The 13,713-nt window shown below is 60.2% G+C and overlaps 1 protein-coding gene across 3 annotated transcripts in view; it reads right to left on the bottom strand.

Moving 5' to 3' along the window:
• Nucleotides 1–451: 451 nt before the first annotated feature.
• The window catches only part of TP73 (tumor protein p73), a 32,710-nt gene continuing 19,448 nt past the window's right edge, over nt 452–13,713 (bottom strand). For 2 of the 3 annotated variants that reach the window (XM_074560437.1, XM_074560436.1), the window contains exons 5-14: nt 7,531–7,717; nt 7,255–7,370; nt 6,365–6,474; nt 5,802–5,944; nt 5,280–5,368; nt 4,820–4,944; nt 4,382–4,536; nt 4,090–4,222; nt 3,155–3,248; nt 452–1,489 (exon numbers count right to left, since the gene is read on the bottom strand). In XM_074560437.1, the coding sequence (XP_074416538.1) occupies nt 1,169–1,489; nt 3,155–3,248; nt 4,090–4,222; nt 4,382–4,536; nt 4,820–4,944; nt 5,280–5,368; nt 5,802–5,944; nt 6,365–6,474; nt 7,255–7,370; nt 7,531–7,717 (1,473 nt within the window). In that variant the 3' untranslated portion in view covers nt 452–1,168. The remainder of the gene's footprint in view (nt 1,490–3,154; nt 3,249–4,089; nt 4,223–4,381; nt 4,537–4,819; nt 4,945–5,279; nt 5,369–5,801; nt 5,945–6,364; nt 6,475–7,254; nt 7,371–7,530; nt 7,718–13,713) is intronic. The other variant, XM_074560438.1, reaches the window with a different exon arrangement.

The following is a 13,713-nucleotide window of genomic DNA, read 5'->3' as shown; positions in this document are numbered from 1 at the left end:
GGAGCAGCTCCCTGCCCCCCCCATGCAGTGGCAGCCCCTGACCGGCCTTTCGGGGACCCGCTGTGGGATGTCGCCGTCACAAGCAGGGGAGGGAGGGAACGGACACTCCTGCTTGTGCCCTTGCTTTCTGCTGAGGGGTTTTTTCCATCCTGAATCAACAGACAAATTATGCCTGGAAAAAAATGACCAGAACCAGAAAACAAAACTGGAAAGAGCTCACCACGCGGTTACCTCGTCCATCTCCGCGCTCCAAAGTGGGGTCAAATTTACACCTCCTGCTCCCCAGGCTTTACCTGTCTGCAAAACTCCCCCGATGGAAGCAGGGAGGGATTATCCAGGCCTCTGACTTCCCGAGGATTCGCAGGCTCGCCCCCTCTGCAACTGCGTGAAAGGTGTTTGGAGGAGGAAAAAAAATTGTATTTTGAATAGATAAGGCTGGAGACATGATTTTCTGCATGTTTACATGCGAAAACATGAAATTAATTTACTTGACACTGTAGCGTCTCAGGAGTAATTATCAATTTTTATAGCTTACATGAAAATAAATCTTTTTTTCCTTACAGCACAATGAGTATACTGTATGTACATTTGCTTATTTATATACACAAATATTTAAGTACATGAACACGTCGGGAAGTGACAGACAGGTTCTTTTCTGCTCTACAAAGCACTGAAGGAGACGGGTACTTTTTGGCAGTCCCTCGGGACAGGGGTGTGCGTGGCAGTCGCTGGCGGGGGTCTCTGCAGGGGGGAGGGCTGGGTCCTTTCTGCGGCGATGGAGACCCGGCGGGTTTGGGCACCACGGAGATACGGAACGGGGGTGGGTAAGCAGTAACCAAGGCTGGTCTCACAGAGAAAAACGTCTCTACGCCACGTCCGTCGGCTGCGGGACCCTCCGTTAAAACACAAACCGCTGTGAAGCACCAGCGGGTGCCCCCCCCGCCCCGGCGGCGTTGGGTCAGCTGCCATTGCCGCCCGCCGCCCCCCAGCTCTGCCGGAGCCACCGCCGAGTCCTCTCGTGGCTCGGGGCCCTTCTTTCTCGCACCGCTCGCAGTTCCCCTCTGGACAACAAAATTACACTTTTCCAGACACCCAAGGCTGAAAATATTTTTCATAGAGGGGTTCATTTCCTCCCCCCGGGTCTCTCGCTGCTGCCTTCTGGAGACCCTCAGTTGATCTCCCCCTCCGTGAATTCTTCCTTTATGGACTGTTTGCGAGATTTGCAGTCCGGGAGGTCGAACCCAAAGTCTGCCCACTCGTCGGCCCCGCCGCGGTTGGGGATGGTGATGGTGTGGCGCACGCGGAAGTGCACGGCCTCCATGACGCGCTGCCGCTGCAGCTCGCCCGAGCTGCCGATGGAGATGGTGGAGGCGTTGCTGCTGGAGCGGATGAGCTGCTGCGCCCCGTAGTCGTGGCTCTGCTTGAGCTCCTGCAGCCCCCTCCAGATGATCATCCTGTACTGCTCCGGGATCTTCAGTGCTCCGAGATCCTGGAAGAACAACACCGCTGAGGCACGGCCGGCAGGGACAGGACCGCGCCGGCGGGAGCGAGCCCCAGACCCCTGAGCTCGTGCTTTGGGGGACACACGGGCATGGTGCCCGAGCACCCGGCGGTGGCGGCGCTGGACCTCCCCTGGCCACGGCACCAAGCCCACGGGCACATCCCCACGGGCGATCTCTCATTCGTAACCAACGGCCAGTTACCCCAACACAACTTTGCAGGTGAGAAAATTTTTTTTTTTCTGTTTTTCTTTGGGGTGGTTTCACATCCAACTGATGTGAAAGTGGGAGGGGGGGGACCTTTCCCCTTTGGACGCAGGTCGCGGGGCAGCGTGTGAAGCGTCCTGCTGTGTTCGCCCAGGCGAGCAGCCACCGGCCGGGCTGGATTCTCCTCCGGTCCTGGACCAGGAGGTTGGAGCGGCGCCTGCTGCGGGGCCGGTGTCATGTACCGGCGGGGACAACGGCAGGCGGGTACGACGCCGGGGGCTGCGGTCGTAAAGCCGGACGAGGTGGATAACCTCGGGACCGGGGGCCCTGCACCAGAGCCATCACCGTTGTAGCGAGAGCTGCCAGAGACCCATGTTAATGCGGAACACAGAGACTCACGTGAGGGTTAACCAGAGCAGACAGCGAGTACGCAATTAGTAATAACAAATGCCGACTCGGACACACAGCTCAGCGGGCTGGGACAAGTTTTGGCCTTACCAAACCTTTCCTTTGACAGACGGTCACGGAGTTAGTTCAGAAAATGGTCCAAAACCAGGCTAAGGTTACACAACTGGCCCCAGCTACCAATGAAAAATCATCCTGTCTCCAAGAGCTGCATCGCCGCAGCCTGGTCTCGCTTCCCCACGGCGACTACAAACTGCCTGGGGGCAGAACGGCATCGGGGCAGGAGCTTTGTCTCGGCCAAAACACCAACTCGGGGATTTACAGGGCTTGCTACAGCTCAAAGGGTTTAAGGTTTATTTTTTTTCCCTCCTCCTCGTTACCCTGACGGCTGGGGAAGCCGCTGCCCCGGTGCCGCCTGCGCCATCATCACCCAGAGGCTGCGCTTTGACTGGGGCGGCAGCGGAGGGACGATGCTCCGCGAGAGCTCAGGCGTTTCCAGCGTTGTTCCTTCCGCTGTTTTTCACACCAGCTTTTGCCTGACCTGGGCTATGTCATTCCAGGGTTCCCTCGCACGAGTGCCCTGGGCTCAGCTCCCTTATTTCACCCTCTTTTACCTTAAAGATTAACAGGGAAGATGTAAAATCAGCTCCGATTTTAACCTCCCTGAACTGCCCGGGGGTGTTCCGCTGGCTCAGGGGGCTCAGGGGGCTCTGGGTTATTTTGCTGAGCAGCTCGGGCGGGTTTTCCGTGTTAGGTGGAAAATCTACCCGTTGTCTGCTCTGGGGATCTCGTAGCTCTTTTATTTCTGGCAGTCTGGAAGAACCAATCGAGACTCTCGTGGCTGCTACCGACGGCTGAGCGACTGCCAAATCCCGAGGACCAGAAGGGTGCACAAAGGGAAGGCATAAACTCTGGGAGCACATATTCTGCGTGGCAGGTTGGTGCACGGTTTTCCCTTTCCTTTCAAACGGTTTTGTCCTTGCTTTTCAGATCGACAGCCGATAGAAACAAGTGGTAAGAACAGATCTCCCCAAAGCATTTACCTCTATGGATAGGTTCTGCAGGTGGTAAATATTCTGTAACCCTTGTGAGGTGAAATAGTCGATGCAGTTTGGACACCCCAATCCTGTTAAAAAACTGCAGAAAAAATTTGGAAAATAAAGCGGCGTTAACTTCTCATGAATAAAAGCTGTGCTCGCAACCGCCGTGCGGGGGGTCACTGAGACGTGGGGGGCGGCGGAGCTCGCCCCGGGCTGCCCGTCGTCTCTGCCTGTCGCCATCCCCAGTGCCACCGCCGTGGCCACTAAAGCCAAAGTGAAGCGTGGGGTGACGTTCATTCCTAAAACTGCAATCTTTCTCCTGCTCTTCGGAGGTTTCGGCTGAGTAACTTACTGGGAATAACCGGAGCGAGGGGGGGGCATGCCCCGGTGTGGGCAGCGAGGCCAGTCCCTGCCGTGTGGGGCAGGGGGGGGGTTGCACATCGCAGGGGCTACGGCTTCACGCCCCTCCGTAAACCGCCCGCAGAGCCCCCCTGCGTGGGTGGGGCGTCTGTCGGAACCTCCGGGGTCTTTCTTAAAGACCGAAGCGTTGGAAAGTGGGCGCAGACCTGTGGGCGCATCCCTGCTGGAAGTGAGCCACGGGGGCCCCTTTCCAGGCAGCGCCGGGAGGGAAGGGGAAGGGGCAGTTCACAAAGCTACGGGCCGGCGTGACATGCAGGAAAAGACTCTCGTTCGGATGCCTTTAATTTTTAATTAAGCGAGGATGGAGTACCCAGGTAGAGGCATGTGAGGGCAATAGAGGTTTCTAACGTAGGTAGCTGGGCTTTGGTTTCTGAGATGAGATTTCGTGAGCAGTGATTTCTCAGTTGGGACCAGTGGCCAGTTGACCAGTTGCTAGACAGATCTGACGGATAGAGTGAGGGACAACAGCGAGAAACATTAGAGGACAAGACAGACAGGGCCGCGGTCGCCTTCCCTACCTGACGAGGCTGGGGTCGGGGTTGTAGGGCGGCGGGGGGGTGCAGTGTGATCCGGAGACCATGGGCTGGGACGAGTGGCCGCCGTTCATTTCTCCGTTGGGTTGCATGGGGTGGCTGTTCAGCATCCCGGGTCCTGGGCAGCGGCGATGCCAGCGCAACAAACACGTCTGTTAGACATCGCCCCCGCCCCGGGACGACCACCCGCTCCCTCGGCAGGGAGCCTGCTGTCCGAGGGGTGGGAAGAGCCCCTGTGAGCACGGCGTGACACCCGCCGCGGTGCCAAGGACCTTACCCATGGGCCCCAGGCCGGGCGCGGAGCCGGAGCCGTGCTGCGCCGGCTGCCCCACCAGCTGGTTGACGGAGGGCAGCTTGTTGATTCCCCCGCCGTGAACTTTATTCATGGGCGAAAGGACGGGCCCGTAGGAGGACGGGGTCTGCAGCTGAGTCCTGCTCGGGGGAAAGCAAGCGGGTGCTCAGCCTGCGGCGCGGGACGGAGCCGCCCTGAGCAACCCGGGGGTCCCCGCTGCCCCACCACCCCCCGGCCGAGGCTCCGGGCAGCGGAGGAGCTGCTTTGCACCCATAGCGGCTCCGCAGCCCTTGTCAGCCCTTGCTAAGCACGAGGCGTGCGGTAGCCATGCTGCGAGCCACGGGGCCAGTCCCAGAGCGGGGCTGTGGCCAGGGGCTACTCCCAGCCTCCCCCTGCCCCGGGGGCTTCTCCGGCCACACTCACTGCCGCTGCAGGAGCTGCTGCTGCTGCTGCCGGTAGGAGTCAACCAGCTGCTGCGGGACCAGCTCCACCAGCTCCAGGCTCTCCTTTATCTTCATCAGGATCTCGAAGTTCTCCCGGCCTCGCACCTGGAGGAGGGAACAAGCCCAGGACTTCGCTTGGTTCCCCTCCCACCTGGCCACCTTCCCCGCGGCCCCTTTTCTCCACCCAGCCACGCGAGGTGCAGCGTCGCTGTGGCCAGGGACTGTTTGGGGGTCCAGGGCTCCCTTGGACACAGGTATTCAAAGGTGCTTTTGCTCCTGTGCTCGAGGTCTGTGCTCAGCCCCCGTCGCTGCCACCCTGCAGGAGACCCTGCAACCCCGTCGTGCCCAGCATCGCATCCCCAGCGCGCTTCTCGCAGAGGGGACGGTGCCACCATCATCCCGAGCCGAGCCCTCAACCAGTGCAGCTCACCGACACTCACGGGCACGTAATACATCTCCTCCTCCCCGTGCCTCCGTTTCTTAATGCCGGTGCCCAGCGCTGGGATGCCCTGGGGGCTCTGCTTGAAGGCTGGAAGGGAGGGAAGAGCGTTACCGCGCTGTTCTCGGGGGCCGGGACGCGGCGGGGAGCACCCTGGCTCCCTGCAGCATTTAAGCTCAAGCCACGCAGGATGCTGGCGGCTCCCCTGGCTTCTGGCATTGGTGATGCCCCTTTATTAGTAATAATAACAGAGAGGAAATATACGTGGATATGAAAGCTCCATACAAACAGCTTTGCACTCTGGGAAAACAGAGCGGGTCCTGCTTATGAGACTTTAGATTTAGCAGAGGAAAATCAAAGCATCGTGTCTGGATGTGGATTTGAGCCCAAACATCCGGAGTGCAGTGATTTCGGGTGCGATGGGGAAGGAGCTGAGGCAGAAGCATCGCGTGGCTTCGAGCGGGAAAGGGCTGCTGGCCAGGAGCACCCTGCGCCCCCCTCCCTCTCTCGGCCAGGGACTCACTGCGTTTGTTGGCGTTGCCGTTTTTAGCTGCGCTCTCGTTCAGGGCCTGCTGCTCTCGGTAATGGTCTTCATCCGCTTTGCGGTCTCTGCCGGGACAGGCGCAGATCCGTCCCTCGAACGATCTCCTTCCTAGGACCTGCCCGCTGGGAGGAGAGAGAAGTTGGTGACCCTGTTTCTGCTCGGGAAGCGCATCGCGGCTCAGTCCGGCACATTACGGTCCAGCTTGGAAACCAGACCAGCAAAGTGCCGCCCCATCCCTCCATGTGAACGGATGGCTCGGGAAGCCATCGAGGCCCTTGGCAGCACTCTCCTGGGGAAGAGGAGCTCCTGGGGCAGAGGAAGGCTCCAGCTGCAGGGGGAGAAGCCGACGCTGGGCTGGGTCCCCAATCCCTCCGTGCCAGCCCTTTTCCTGGCCGGCAGAGAAGAGCCTTTCCCCGGCCACAGGCTGGGGCTGCAGGGGGCTGCCATGTCCCCATCCCCTCGGGGGGAAGATTCCTTCCCGAGGGACCCCAGCCCTCCCGCAGCGGGGAGGGACGCCGGTCCCTGCCCCCACAGCCACTCACTCTCTCGTCTCCAGGGTGATGATGATGAGGATGGGCCTCCTGTTCATTCCTCCCACGCAGCTGCTGTTGCACATGAAGTTGTACAGGATGGTGGTGAACTCGGTCCCCACCTGCCCGGGAGGGGAGAGCAGGCGCTGAGCAGGGAGTGATGGGGGGAGGCAGGAGACTGGGACCCCCCGGGGAGTGATGTGGGGGGAGGCAGGAGCCTGGGACCCCCGGGGAGTGATGGCGGGGGGAGGCAGGAGCCTGGGATCCCCGGGGAGTGATGGCGGGGGGAGGCAGGAGCCTGGGACCCCCGGGGAGTGATGGCGGGGGGAGGCAGGAGCCTGGGACCCCCGGGGAGTGATGGCGGGGGGAGGCAGGAGCCTGGGATCCCCGGGGAGTGATGGCGGGGGGAGGCAGGAGCCTGGGACCCCCGGGGAGTGATGGCGGGGGGAGGCAGGCTGGGACCCCCCGTGTCCTGGCCTGGGGCTGGTGCCTGGGCAGGGCGAGCAAGGGAGCTCTGAGGGGATGCTCTCCTGGGAGCACTGGGGAAGGGCGGTGTGGGGACGGTCCCAGCTGGGAAGAGGGGACTGTACAAGGACTGTGGGGCCCCTGGGGCCCCCCAGCGACAGACTGGAGGGGATTTCCCTTTGCATCCCGCTTCCCAGGAATGGGGTGCTCTGGGATGCTTCACAGGGCTGGGAGCTGAGGATGCTCACAGTGGCCACCGGTGTGGGGAGCAAGCGGGGGTGGCCTCAGAGCTGCCAGGGCAAGCAGGACACGGGCTCAGGACACACGTGTGCCTCCTCCCAAGCAGCCCTGTCACCGGCGGCGTCACCCTCAGCACGGGCAGAATTGCTGTGCCCCAGGCAGCGGCAAGCACCGGTCCTGCCCCCCGCCCCGGGTACCTGCGGGGGCTCGTAGGGCACCATCACGCTCTGCCTTCCCGTCACGGGGTCGTCCACGTACTGGGAGAGGTTGTTGCCTTCCACCCGGATGAGGTGGCTGGCAGGGGCTGACTGGCCTGCAAGGAAACCCCCCCCCCAACCCCGGTTAGGACGTGGCCGCCCGCGATGCTCGCCCTGTGCGTGCGAGGGCTGCAGGGTGGGCAGGGAGCCAGCCCCCCCGCCCCGACTGCGGCACCCCACCGCAGATGGGGCAGCCCCTGGCAGAGCAGCACTCACCGTCGTTGAAGTCGCGGCCGAGCTCGTGGTTGGGGCAGCGTTTCACCACCTCGGTGACGTGCTCTGCCTTCTTGTAGACGGGCATGGCCCGGATGATGGTGCCTGGGGGCGGGGGGGTGGACACCTTGATCTGGATGGGACATGTTTTTGCGATCTGGCAGTAGAGTTTCTTCAGCAGCGGGGAGTACTGGAAAAGAAGAGGCACCCATCGGGTGAGCGCCGCGGAGCCTGACGGGGCGGTGGATGCTCCCCCCGCTGCCCTCGGCTTCGGCGCGGGAGGAGGGGATGCTGCTGGACGTGCGATGAAACTCCAACTCTGCCGTGTGCGAAAAACGCTGATTTCTGTGGTGTAAAGCCGCTGCGGTGTAAATGTGGGGCTCCTTTCCCTGCTTGGGGGCTGGTGCGGGGCTCGGGCTGATGCTCCCGCATCCACCGAGAGACATTCCTCTTCCCTCGGCTGCGCTCGCCCACCCGCCCGCTGCTTTCTCACCCCTCCAAGGGAAATGCAAACACGGCAGTAAAGCAGCAAATTAAAATAATGACTTGTTATAAAGCCGATTGCCCCTCGCAGCCGCGCTGGAGGGCCCGTGCTGGTGCCGAGCTGCTCCCTGTGATGACGGAGGGGATGGCAGCGGCACCCGGGCTCCCCAGCAGCTCCGCGAGGGATGGCAGCGCTGCAAACTGCTGCTGCACAGTCCCGGAGCCTCGTAGGGGACAGTGACCACGGGAAAATCAGCTTGTCTTTGCGGTAGCTAGGCTTGATATTTGGGTTTCCCCTGGAAATATTTAAATATGACCAAATTTGCCCACACGACATCTTATCCGCTTTCCACGTAAACCAGATACAACCACGCACTGGGTCCAGGGCCGGGAAGGGTTTCCCAGCCAGCCTGAGTGTTCTGGCAAAGCCGGCGCACCCGCTACGCTGTGATTTAGAGGAAATCTTGCTGAAAACCAGTGTAAAGCCTCACTCATGCATCCTTCAGCCCTTTTTGGAAACGTTACCCTGAACAGCGCACACAGCTCCCGGCTGAGCCCCGCGCTGGGAGCACCGAGGGCGCCAACGCACCACAGCCTAAGGAAGTCATGCTTAACGTCATTAACAGAATCACAGCTAATTATGCAAGACCTCGGAGTTTAATCCTGACTCGCACGTGTGACACAGACAGGTTTTGTCCTGATCACGACTCGGTCCTCGGCAGCCGCTGGCGGGGGCAGCGGTGGCTCGCAGGGGGACGTGGCGAGGAGGAGGATGCTCCGCAGGCAGACGAAGGCAGCGCCCGGAGACGCCTGTTGATAGAAAACGGTTCATGGCCACCAAAACACTCCCTGTGAGGGCACAAGGGATCTGCACGGTTAAGGAGCGAGGACCGTGGACCTGCTCAGCACGGGGGAAGCTGCTGGTGGCCATGAAAGTGGGAAGGGAACGACAGCCTGAAGAAAGCAGCGTGCCGGGGAGCCAGCCCTGCTCACAGCCCCGCAGCGCGGGTGCAGAGGGTGCAGAGCCCCTCGGCCATGGCGCCTGGGCAGCTCTGGGGGCCGGGAGCCAGCGCTGGGGCCGGGTCTGGTCCCACCAGGAGCCACCATCCTGCAGCGCCGGGCGCGAGAGGCTGCACGCTGCTGCGAGCAGAGGGGGGAAGGCAGGGCCTGTCCTTCACCTTCCAGTAACCGCCTGCGTCGGCTCCCAGGTGTGGGGATGTGCAATTCCCTTCCACCTCGCCAGTGCCATGCTGTTTTCCATCTCACAAAGAATGTGTTTGCTGTACAGGAGCCCACCCCTGCCGCGCGGAGAGCAGCCAGTCCCTGCATGGCAGGGCATGTTCCCGCTCAAAAGTATTTTATCTCATCCCCACAACACAGCGCCCGATGCCAAAAAAATACCACCGTGCAGAGTATTTGCGAGGATGTTAAAGCTTGTCCTCAGCCATCCCAGTACAGGTGTGCAGAGGCCAGCGAGGCTCCCCTCCTCCGCCACGCTGCCAGCCGCCCCTCTGCCCTCCCGCTGACGGGGGTCCTGAGCCCCGGCCCCCCGAAGCCGGGGGACACCAGGGCTCGGCGGTGAGCACGGGACTGGTGGGGCACTGGGGATGGCTCAGCCCTCGTCTTCCCACCGCCCTGAGCCCGATGTACCCACGCATCAGGCGGGTTTGCAGAAGGGTCTGCACATCCCCATCCTGCTGCCCTTCCCGCAGGAGGGGATGCAGCCGTGGGCTGAGCGAACCCCCCCTGCCCACGGAGGCTCCTACCAACCGGGGAACTGCTAACGGGGCTAACGAGATAAAGCATCCTCAGGTGGTGTCTCTAGGGAAGTTTCAGGGGGGATATAAAGGGGAGAGGCCCCTGCCAAGGGAGGCTGCAGCAGCTCCTGCATCCTGAGGATGTGTTGGACCAATGCTCGGCCGGCAGCAGGTACCAGCTCCCAGGGAGACAATGGGGTGGGCTGGCGGGGGATGTGGCCTAGGGGGAGCAGGGAGATGCCGTGGTCATTAGAGGGTGAGATCCGGGGGTGTAACATGAAGCTGAATGTGGCAGGAAGAATTAATCCCCAGTACTGGAGGCATGTGGGCTTGCCGGAGGGAGAGGATGCTCAGAAACACCACCTTGCACTGAAATCCCCGACTTTTGCACTGATACCTGATGATGCTGACTACAGCTTGACTCCATGGCCAGGTTAGCCTCCCAGGCACCATCCTGCATCTCCAGCTGGGATTGTGCTTAAGCTGGGAGTTCGGTCCTGCTCGGAACGCAGTTACTCCCCTCTGCCCGGCTGGAAGAAGCCGCTCTCGTGTGGCCGTGACCCATGTAGCTGCTCACCCCCAGTGTGACGGGGGGTTCACTCCCCCGTTTTGAAGAGCCAACATGGCAAAACAAGGGTTATTTGGAAGGGGGGCTCTTCCTTGCCAGGTGTTAAAATACTGACAACTCCTGTCAAAGGATCCTTTCATGTAGACATTCCCGGGCAGTCCTCAACATGCCTGGGAAATATAACTGCTCTGGAAGAGTAGAGGTGCATTATGGCAAGTTCTTTGGTAACAAATTCTCTCATTATACCATGTTATGACATGGATAAATCTCTGTTAAATAGCAGAGCGATTGCCCCGCAGGGAGAAAGGCTGCCGCTCAACACAGGCATGCCTCCACTGATAACCTTATCGTGTCTTAACAGCTCCAGGATTGCCTTCAAAGATCCTTCCACAATAACAAACTATTCTTTTAAGGAACTCCATGCTGATAATTCTGGGTGAGGAAAGCCAGGGCTGTGCCCTGGGCGGCCGCGGTCCCGGCTCCTCGCAGCCGTCCTGCGGCCGCATCCCCAGCCGCTGCTGGGGCAAAGCGCTCCGGGTCTCGCAGCCCCAGCCCGTCCACGGCCACCGGGCACGTGAGGGTTATGGTTTTAGCATCCCAGGAGGCTCTACATCCCCTGCTGCGTTTGCAGCCAGGAAGAGCCCTCGGCAATGTATGGTGTCCATAGGGGACAGCAAAGGGCACGTCTTGCTCTGATGCCAAGCAGCGTAGGTGCCTCTGCTCCTACGTGGTCACCTGTATTCGCTATCGATCTGCCCCATGGGCATCTCTGTGCCGGGCTGGGCCACATCATCTGAGTTACTGGTACCGCACAAGCCGCAGCTGAAGTGTGCACCCCCGGCTTGCAGAGAGCTTGAGCTTTCCTCAAGTGTGACACGAGACGGTCGCAAATGGAGCCCGGGAGATCAAAACGCTGATATTTCATCACATAGATGAGTGCAGCCGCCTCGCTGCTCCCTGCTCTTCCTTTGCCACGGCCACGCTCGTGCCGCCTGCGCTCAGGGTGAACCTCGGGCTGTTTGCTCGCATCCATCCTCTTCCCCAGCGTTCGGACAAGCTGACCTCTCGAAACCGGCCGCACGTGGCAGACGGGTCACAGCCGGAGCTCCCGCTGCTGCCCCCGGGCACGGGAATGGCATCTCGGGACACCTGAGCACCTTCCCTGCGCCGGTGCGTCAACACTTCCCGACCTCAGCCCCTGGATTTCCTTCACACCCGGGGTACGTTCTGCCCCTGGGCACCTCCTGCCTTTATTTCCAGTTCCTGCTCTACCCTTCGGACCGTCGGCGCCTGCCTCCCCCGTGAGGGTGTTCCTGAGGCCACCTCTGCTCACGGAAAATGCCAGAGAGTGTCTGGTTTTGCACATTTGCGGCGCACAACGGGTTCTCGTGTCGGTGTGGCTTGTGGGTGCTGGATCGGTGTAAACAGCAGTAATAGCACCGCGCAATCTCCCTGAACCTCGCGTAAACCTGCAGAAGGTGTATTCCTCCGGGGTTTTCTGTAGTCGTTCAGCTTTTGGGTCAGCCCTCCTCTGCGGGGGTGAAAGCATAATGCCGCCTCTGCATCTCCCCCTTCCCTGCTACCATGGTCTGTCCTGCGGGGCAAAGCCAGAGCACTAGGAACAACTGGAAAAGCCAAATTACTTAAGCACTAGCAGGATATTGGCATTGACTGCTGTTTCTCTAGGGACTTGGCACCCCAAAGTGCCTTTACATGGCGTTTCTTTCACCTCTGCATTGAAACGCAGCTGCTTTTTGGGCAAGACGGACCCCACGCTGCATCAGTACTGAACACAACGGGAAACAGGCGCACGGGAGCGACGGAGCGCCGTGGGGCAATCGGCCCTGCTGGGGTTTGCTGGGGCTGCCTTGGTACCGCCGTATCCAAGGAAATGTTTTACACGTCACAAAATCCAAACGAGCTAATGCCCCACAACGGTTCGTGGCGACTGCTGTGGCTGCAGCTGTGAAATTAAGTAGAAATTAAGTCTCGGCATCCCTCACTGCTCCCCCTGAGCAGGCTCCCAGGACCTGCTCTGGAAGAGGCCGCCGCAGTGCTCAGACCCACAACTGACCCCCACACACACACAAGAGGCGAGAGCGGGGAGAGGTGTGTTTTGTTTTTTTTCCCCGTGGATGCTGACAGCCTCGCACACGAAAATAACCTGAATCTTCTGCGTGGAAAGACCTACCAGCAAAGTCCATCTCCGCCCAGCCCTCCCTGGGCAGCAGAACCGCTAGGAGGATGTGTCCCAACAGATTCGGAGCTGATAAAATCTTATTTATCTTCAACTGTTGACACCGAAGCGTCTCGACTTGCCTGCTTCGGGAGGGCTGCAGCCAAGTCCTCCTTTCTCTCTTGAAGGAAATCATTTGCTCAACAATTACTTTTTCCACAAATCCTCCCCCCTCCTGCCTACCAGCCTCCTCCTCCCCTACATTCCAGTCTCCTCATTAGCTCTACTCAAGACGTGTCCAGGACTGCAGTCAATGGATCCCAATAAAGCCACTAGCCTGGCAAGAGAGAGAGAAGAAAAGTGCTGCCTCCGGCTGCTAATTTCCTTGCGCTCCCCAGCAAGCAGCTGCGGAGCTGCATCCTGGGACAGGTTCGGGCAGATCGCAGCGGAGAGGTGATAATAATGTGTCTGTCATCTTACTCAGACATGTAGCATCTTGCAAACCGCAAATACCGTTAACCGGCTCGGACGAATCTGTTACGACAGATCCTGGAAGACATGCCGACTACAGAGCTAATTTTTTCTTTCTAAATTTTTTAATAACCATTTTTTAATCACTGGCCTATATAACTTCTCGCTCAGCTGGAAATTCCTCCCAAAGCTACTTTGCTGCTCGTTTACTATGAGCTGGGTTCGAATATGTCCAGTGCATGGCTGATGCCCGAGAAGAGTGCATCCGCCGGTGCCCGAGGCACGGGGACGTGGCAGCTGGGCAGCAGAGACACGGCCTGGGGACGGCTGTGAGGGACACGCCAACACCGGCCTCCCCGTGCCCCCGCACCACGGTGGGGATGCTTCGGGGTGATGGCCAGGGTACCACCAGCCGTGCCTGGGTTGGGGGGGGGGGGGTCTCGAGGTGCCTGGCAGAGCCCCTCTGCTCACCCTGGCCATAGGTGGCTACAGGGGACCCCTGTCACCCGCAGGTCCCCCAGCCCCGCTCCCGCGGGTGCTGGACCACCAGCGATGTCTCGGGGCTGCCCCAGCGGCAGACACAGAGTGGAGAGGCTGCCTGCGTTCTTCTACCTTTATTATCGTGCCATTACTGCTAATTAAAATCCCTTGGTTCACCCCCAAAGGAGTCCTCTCCCTTCCTTCCCCGGTGTGCGCATCCTTAAAATAACTGCCAACCAGGATCACAGCCC

This window comes from Larus michahellis, chromosome 16, assembly GCF_964199755.1.
Source record: "Larus michahellis chromosome 16, bLarMic1.1, whole genome shotgun sequence".
Lineage (NCBI taxonomy): Eukaryota > Metazoa > Chordata > Aves > Charadriiformes > Laridae > Larus > Larus michahellis.
The sequence above is the reverse complement of the archived record's forward strand: the minus strand, read 5'-3'. Positions and strand labels throughout refer to the sequence as shown.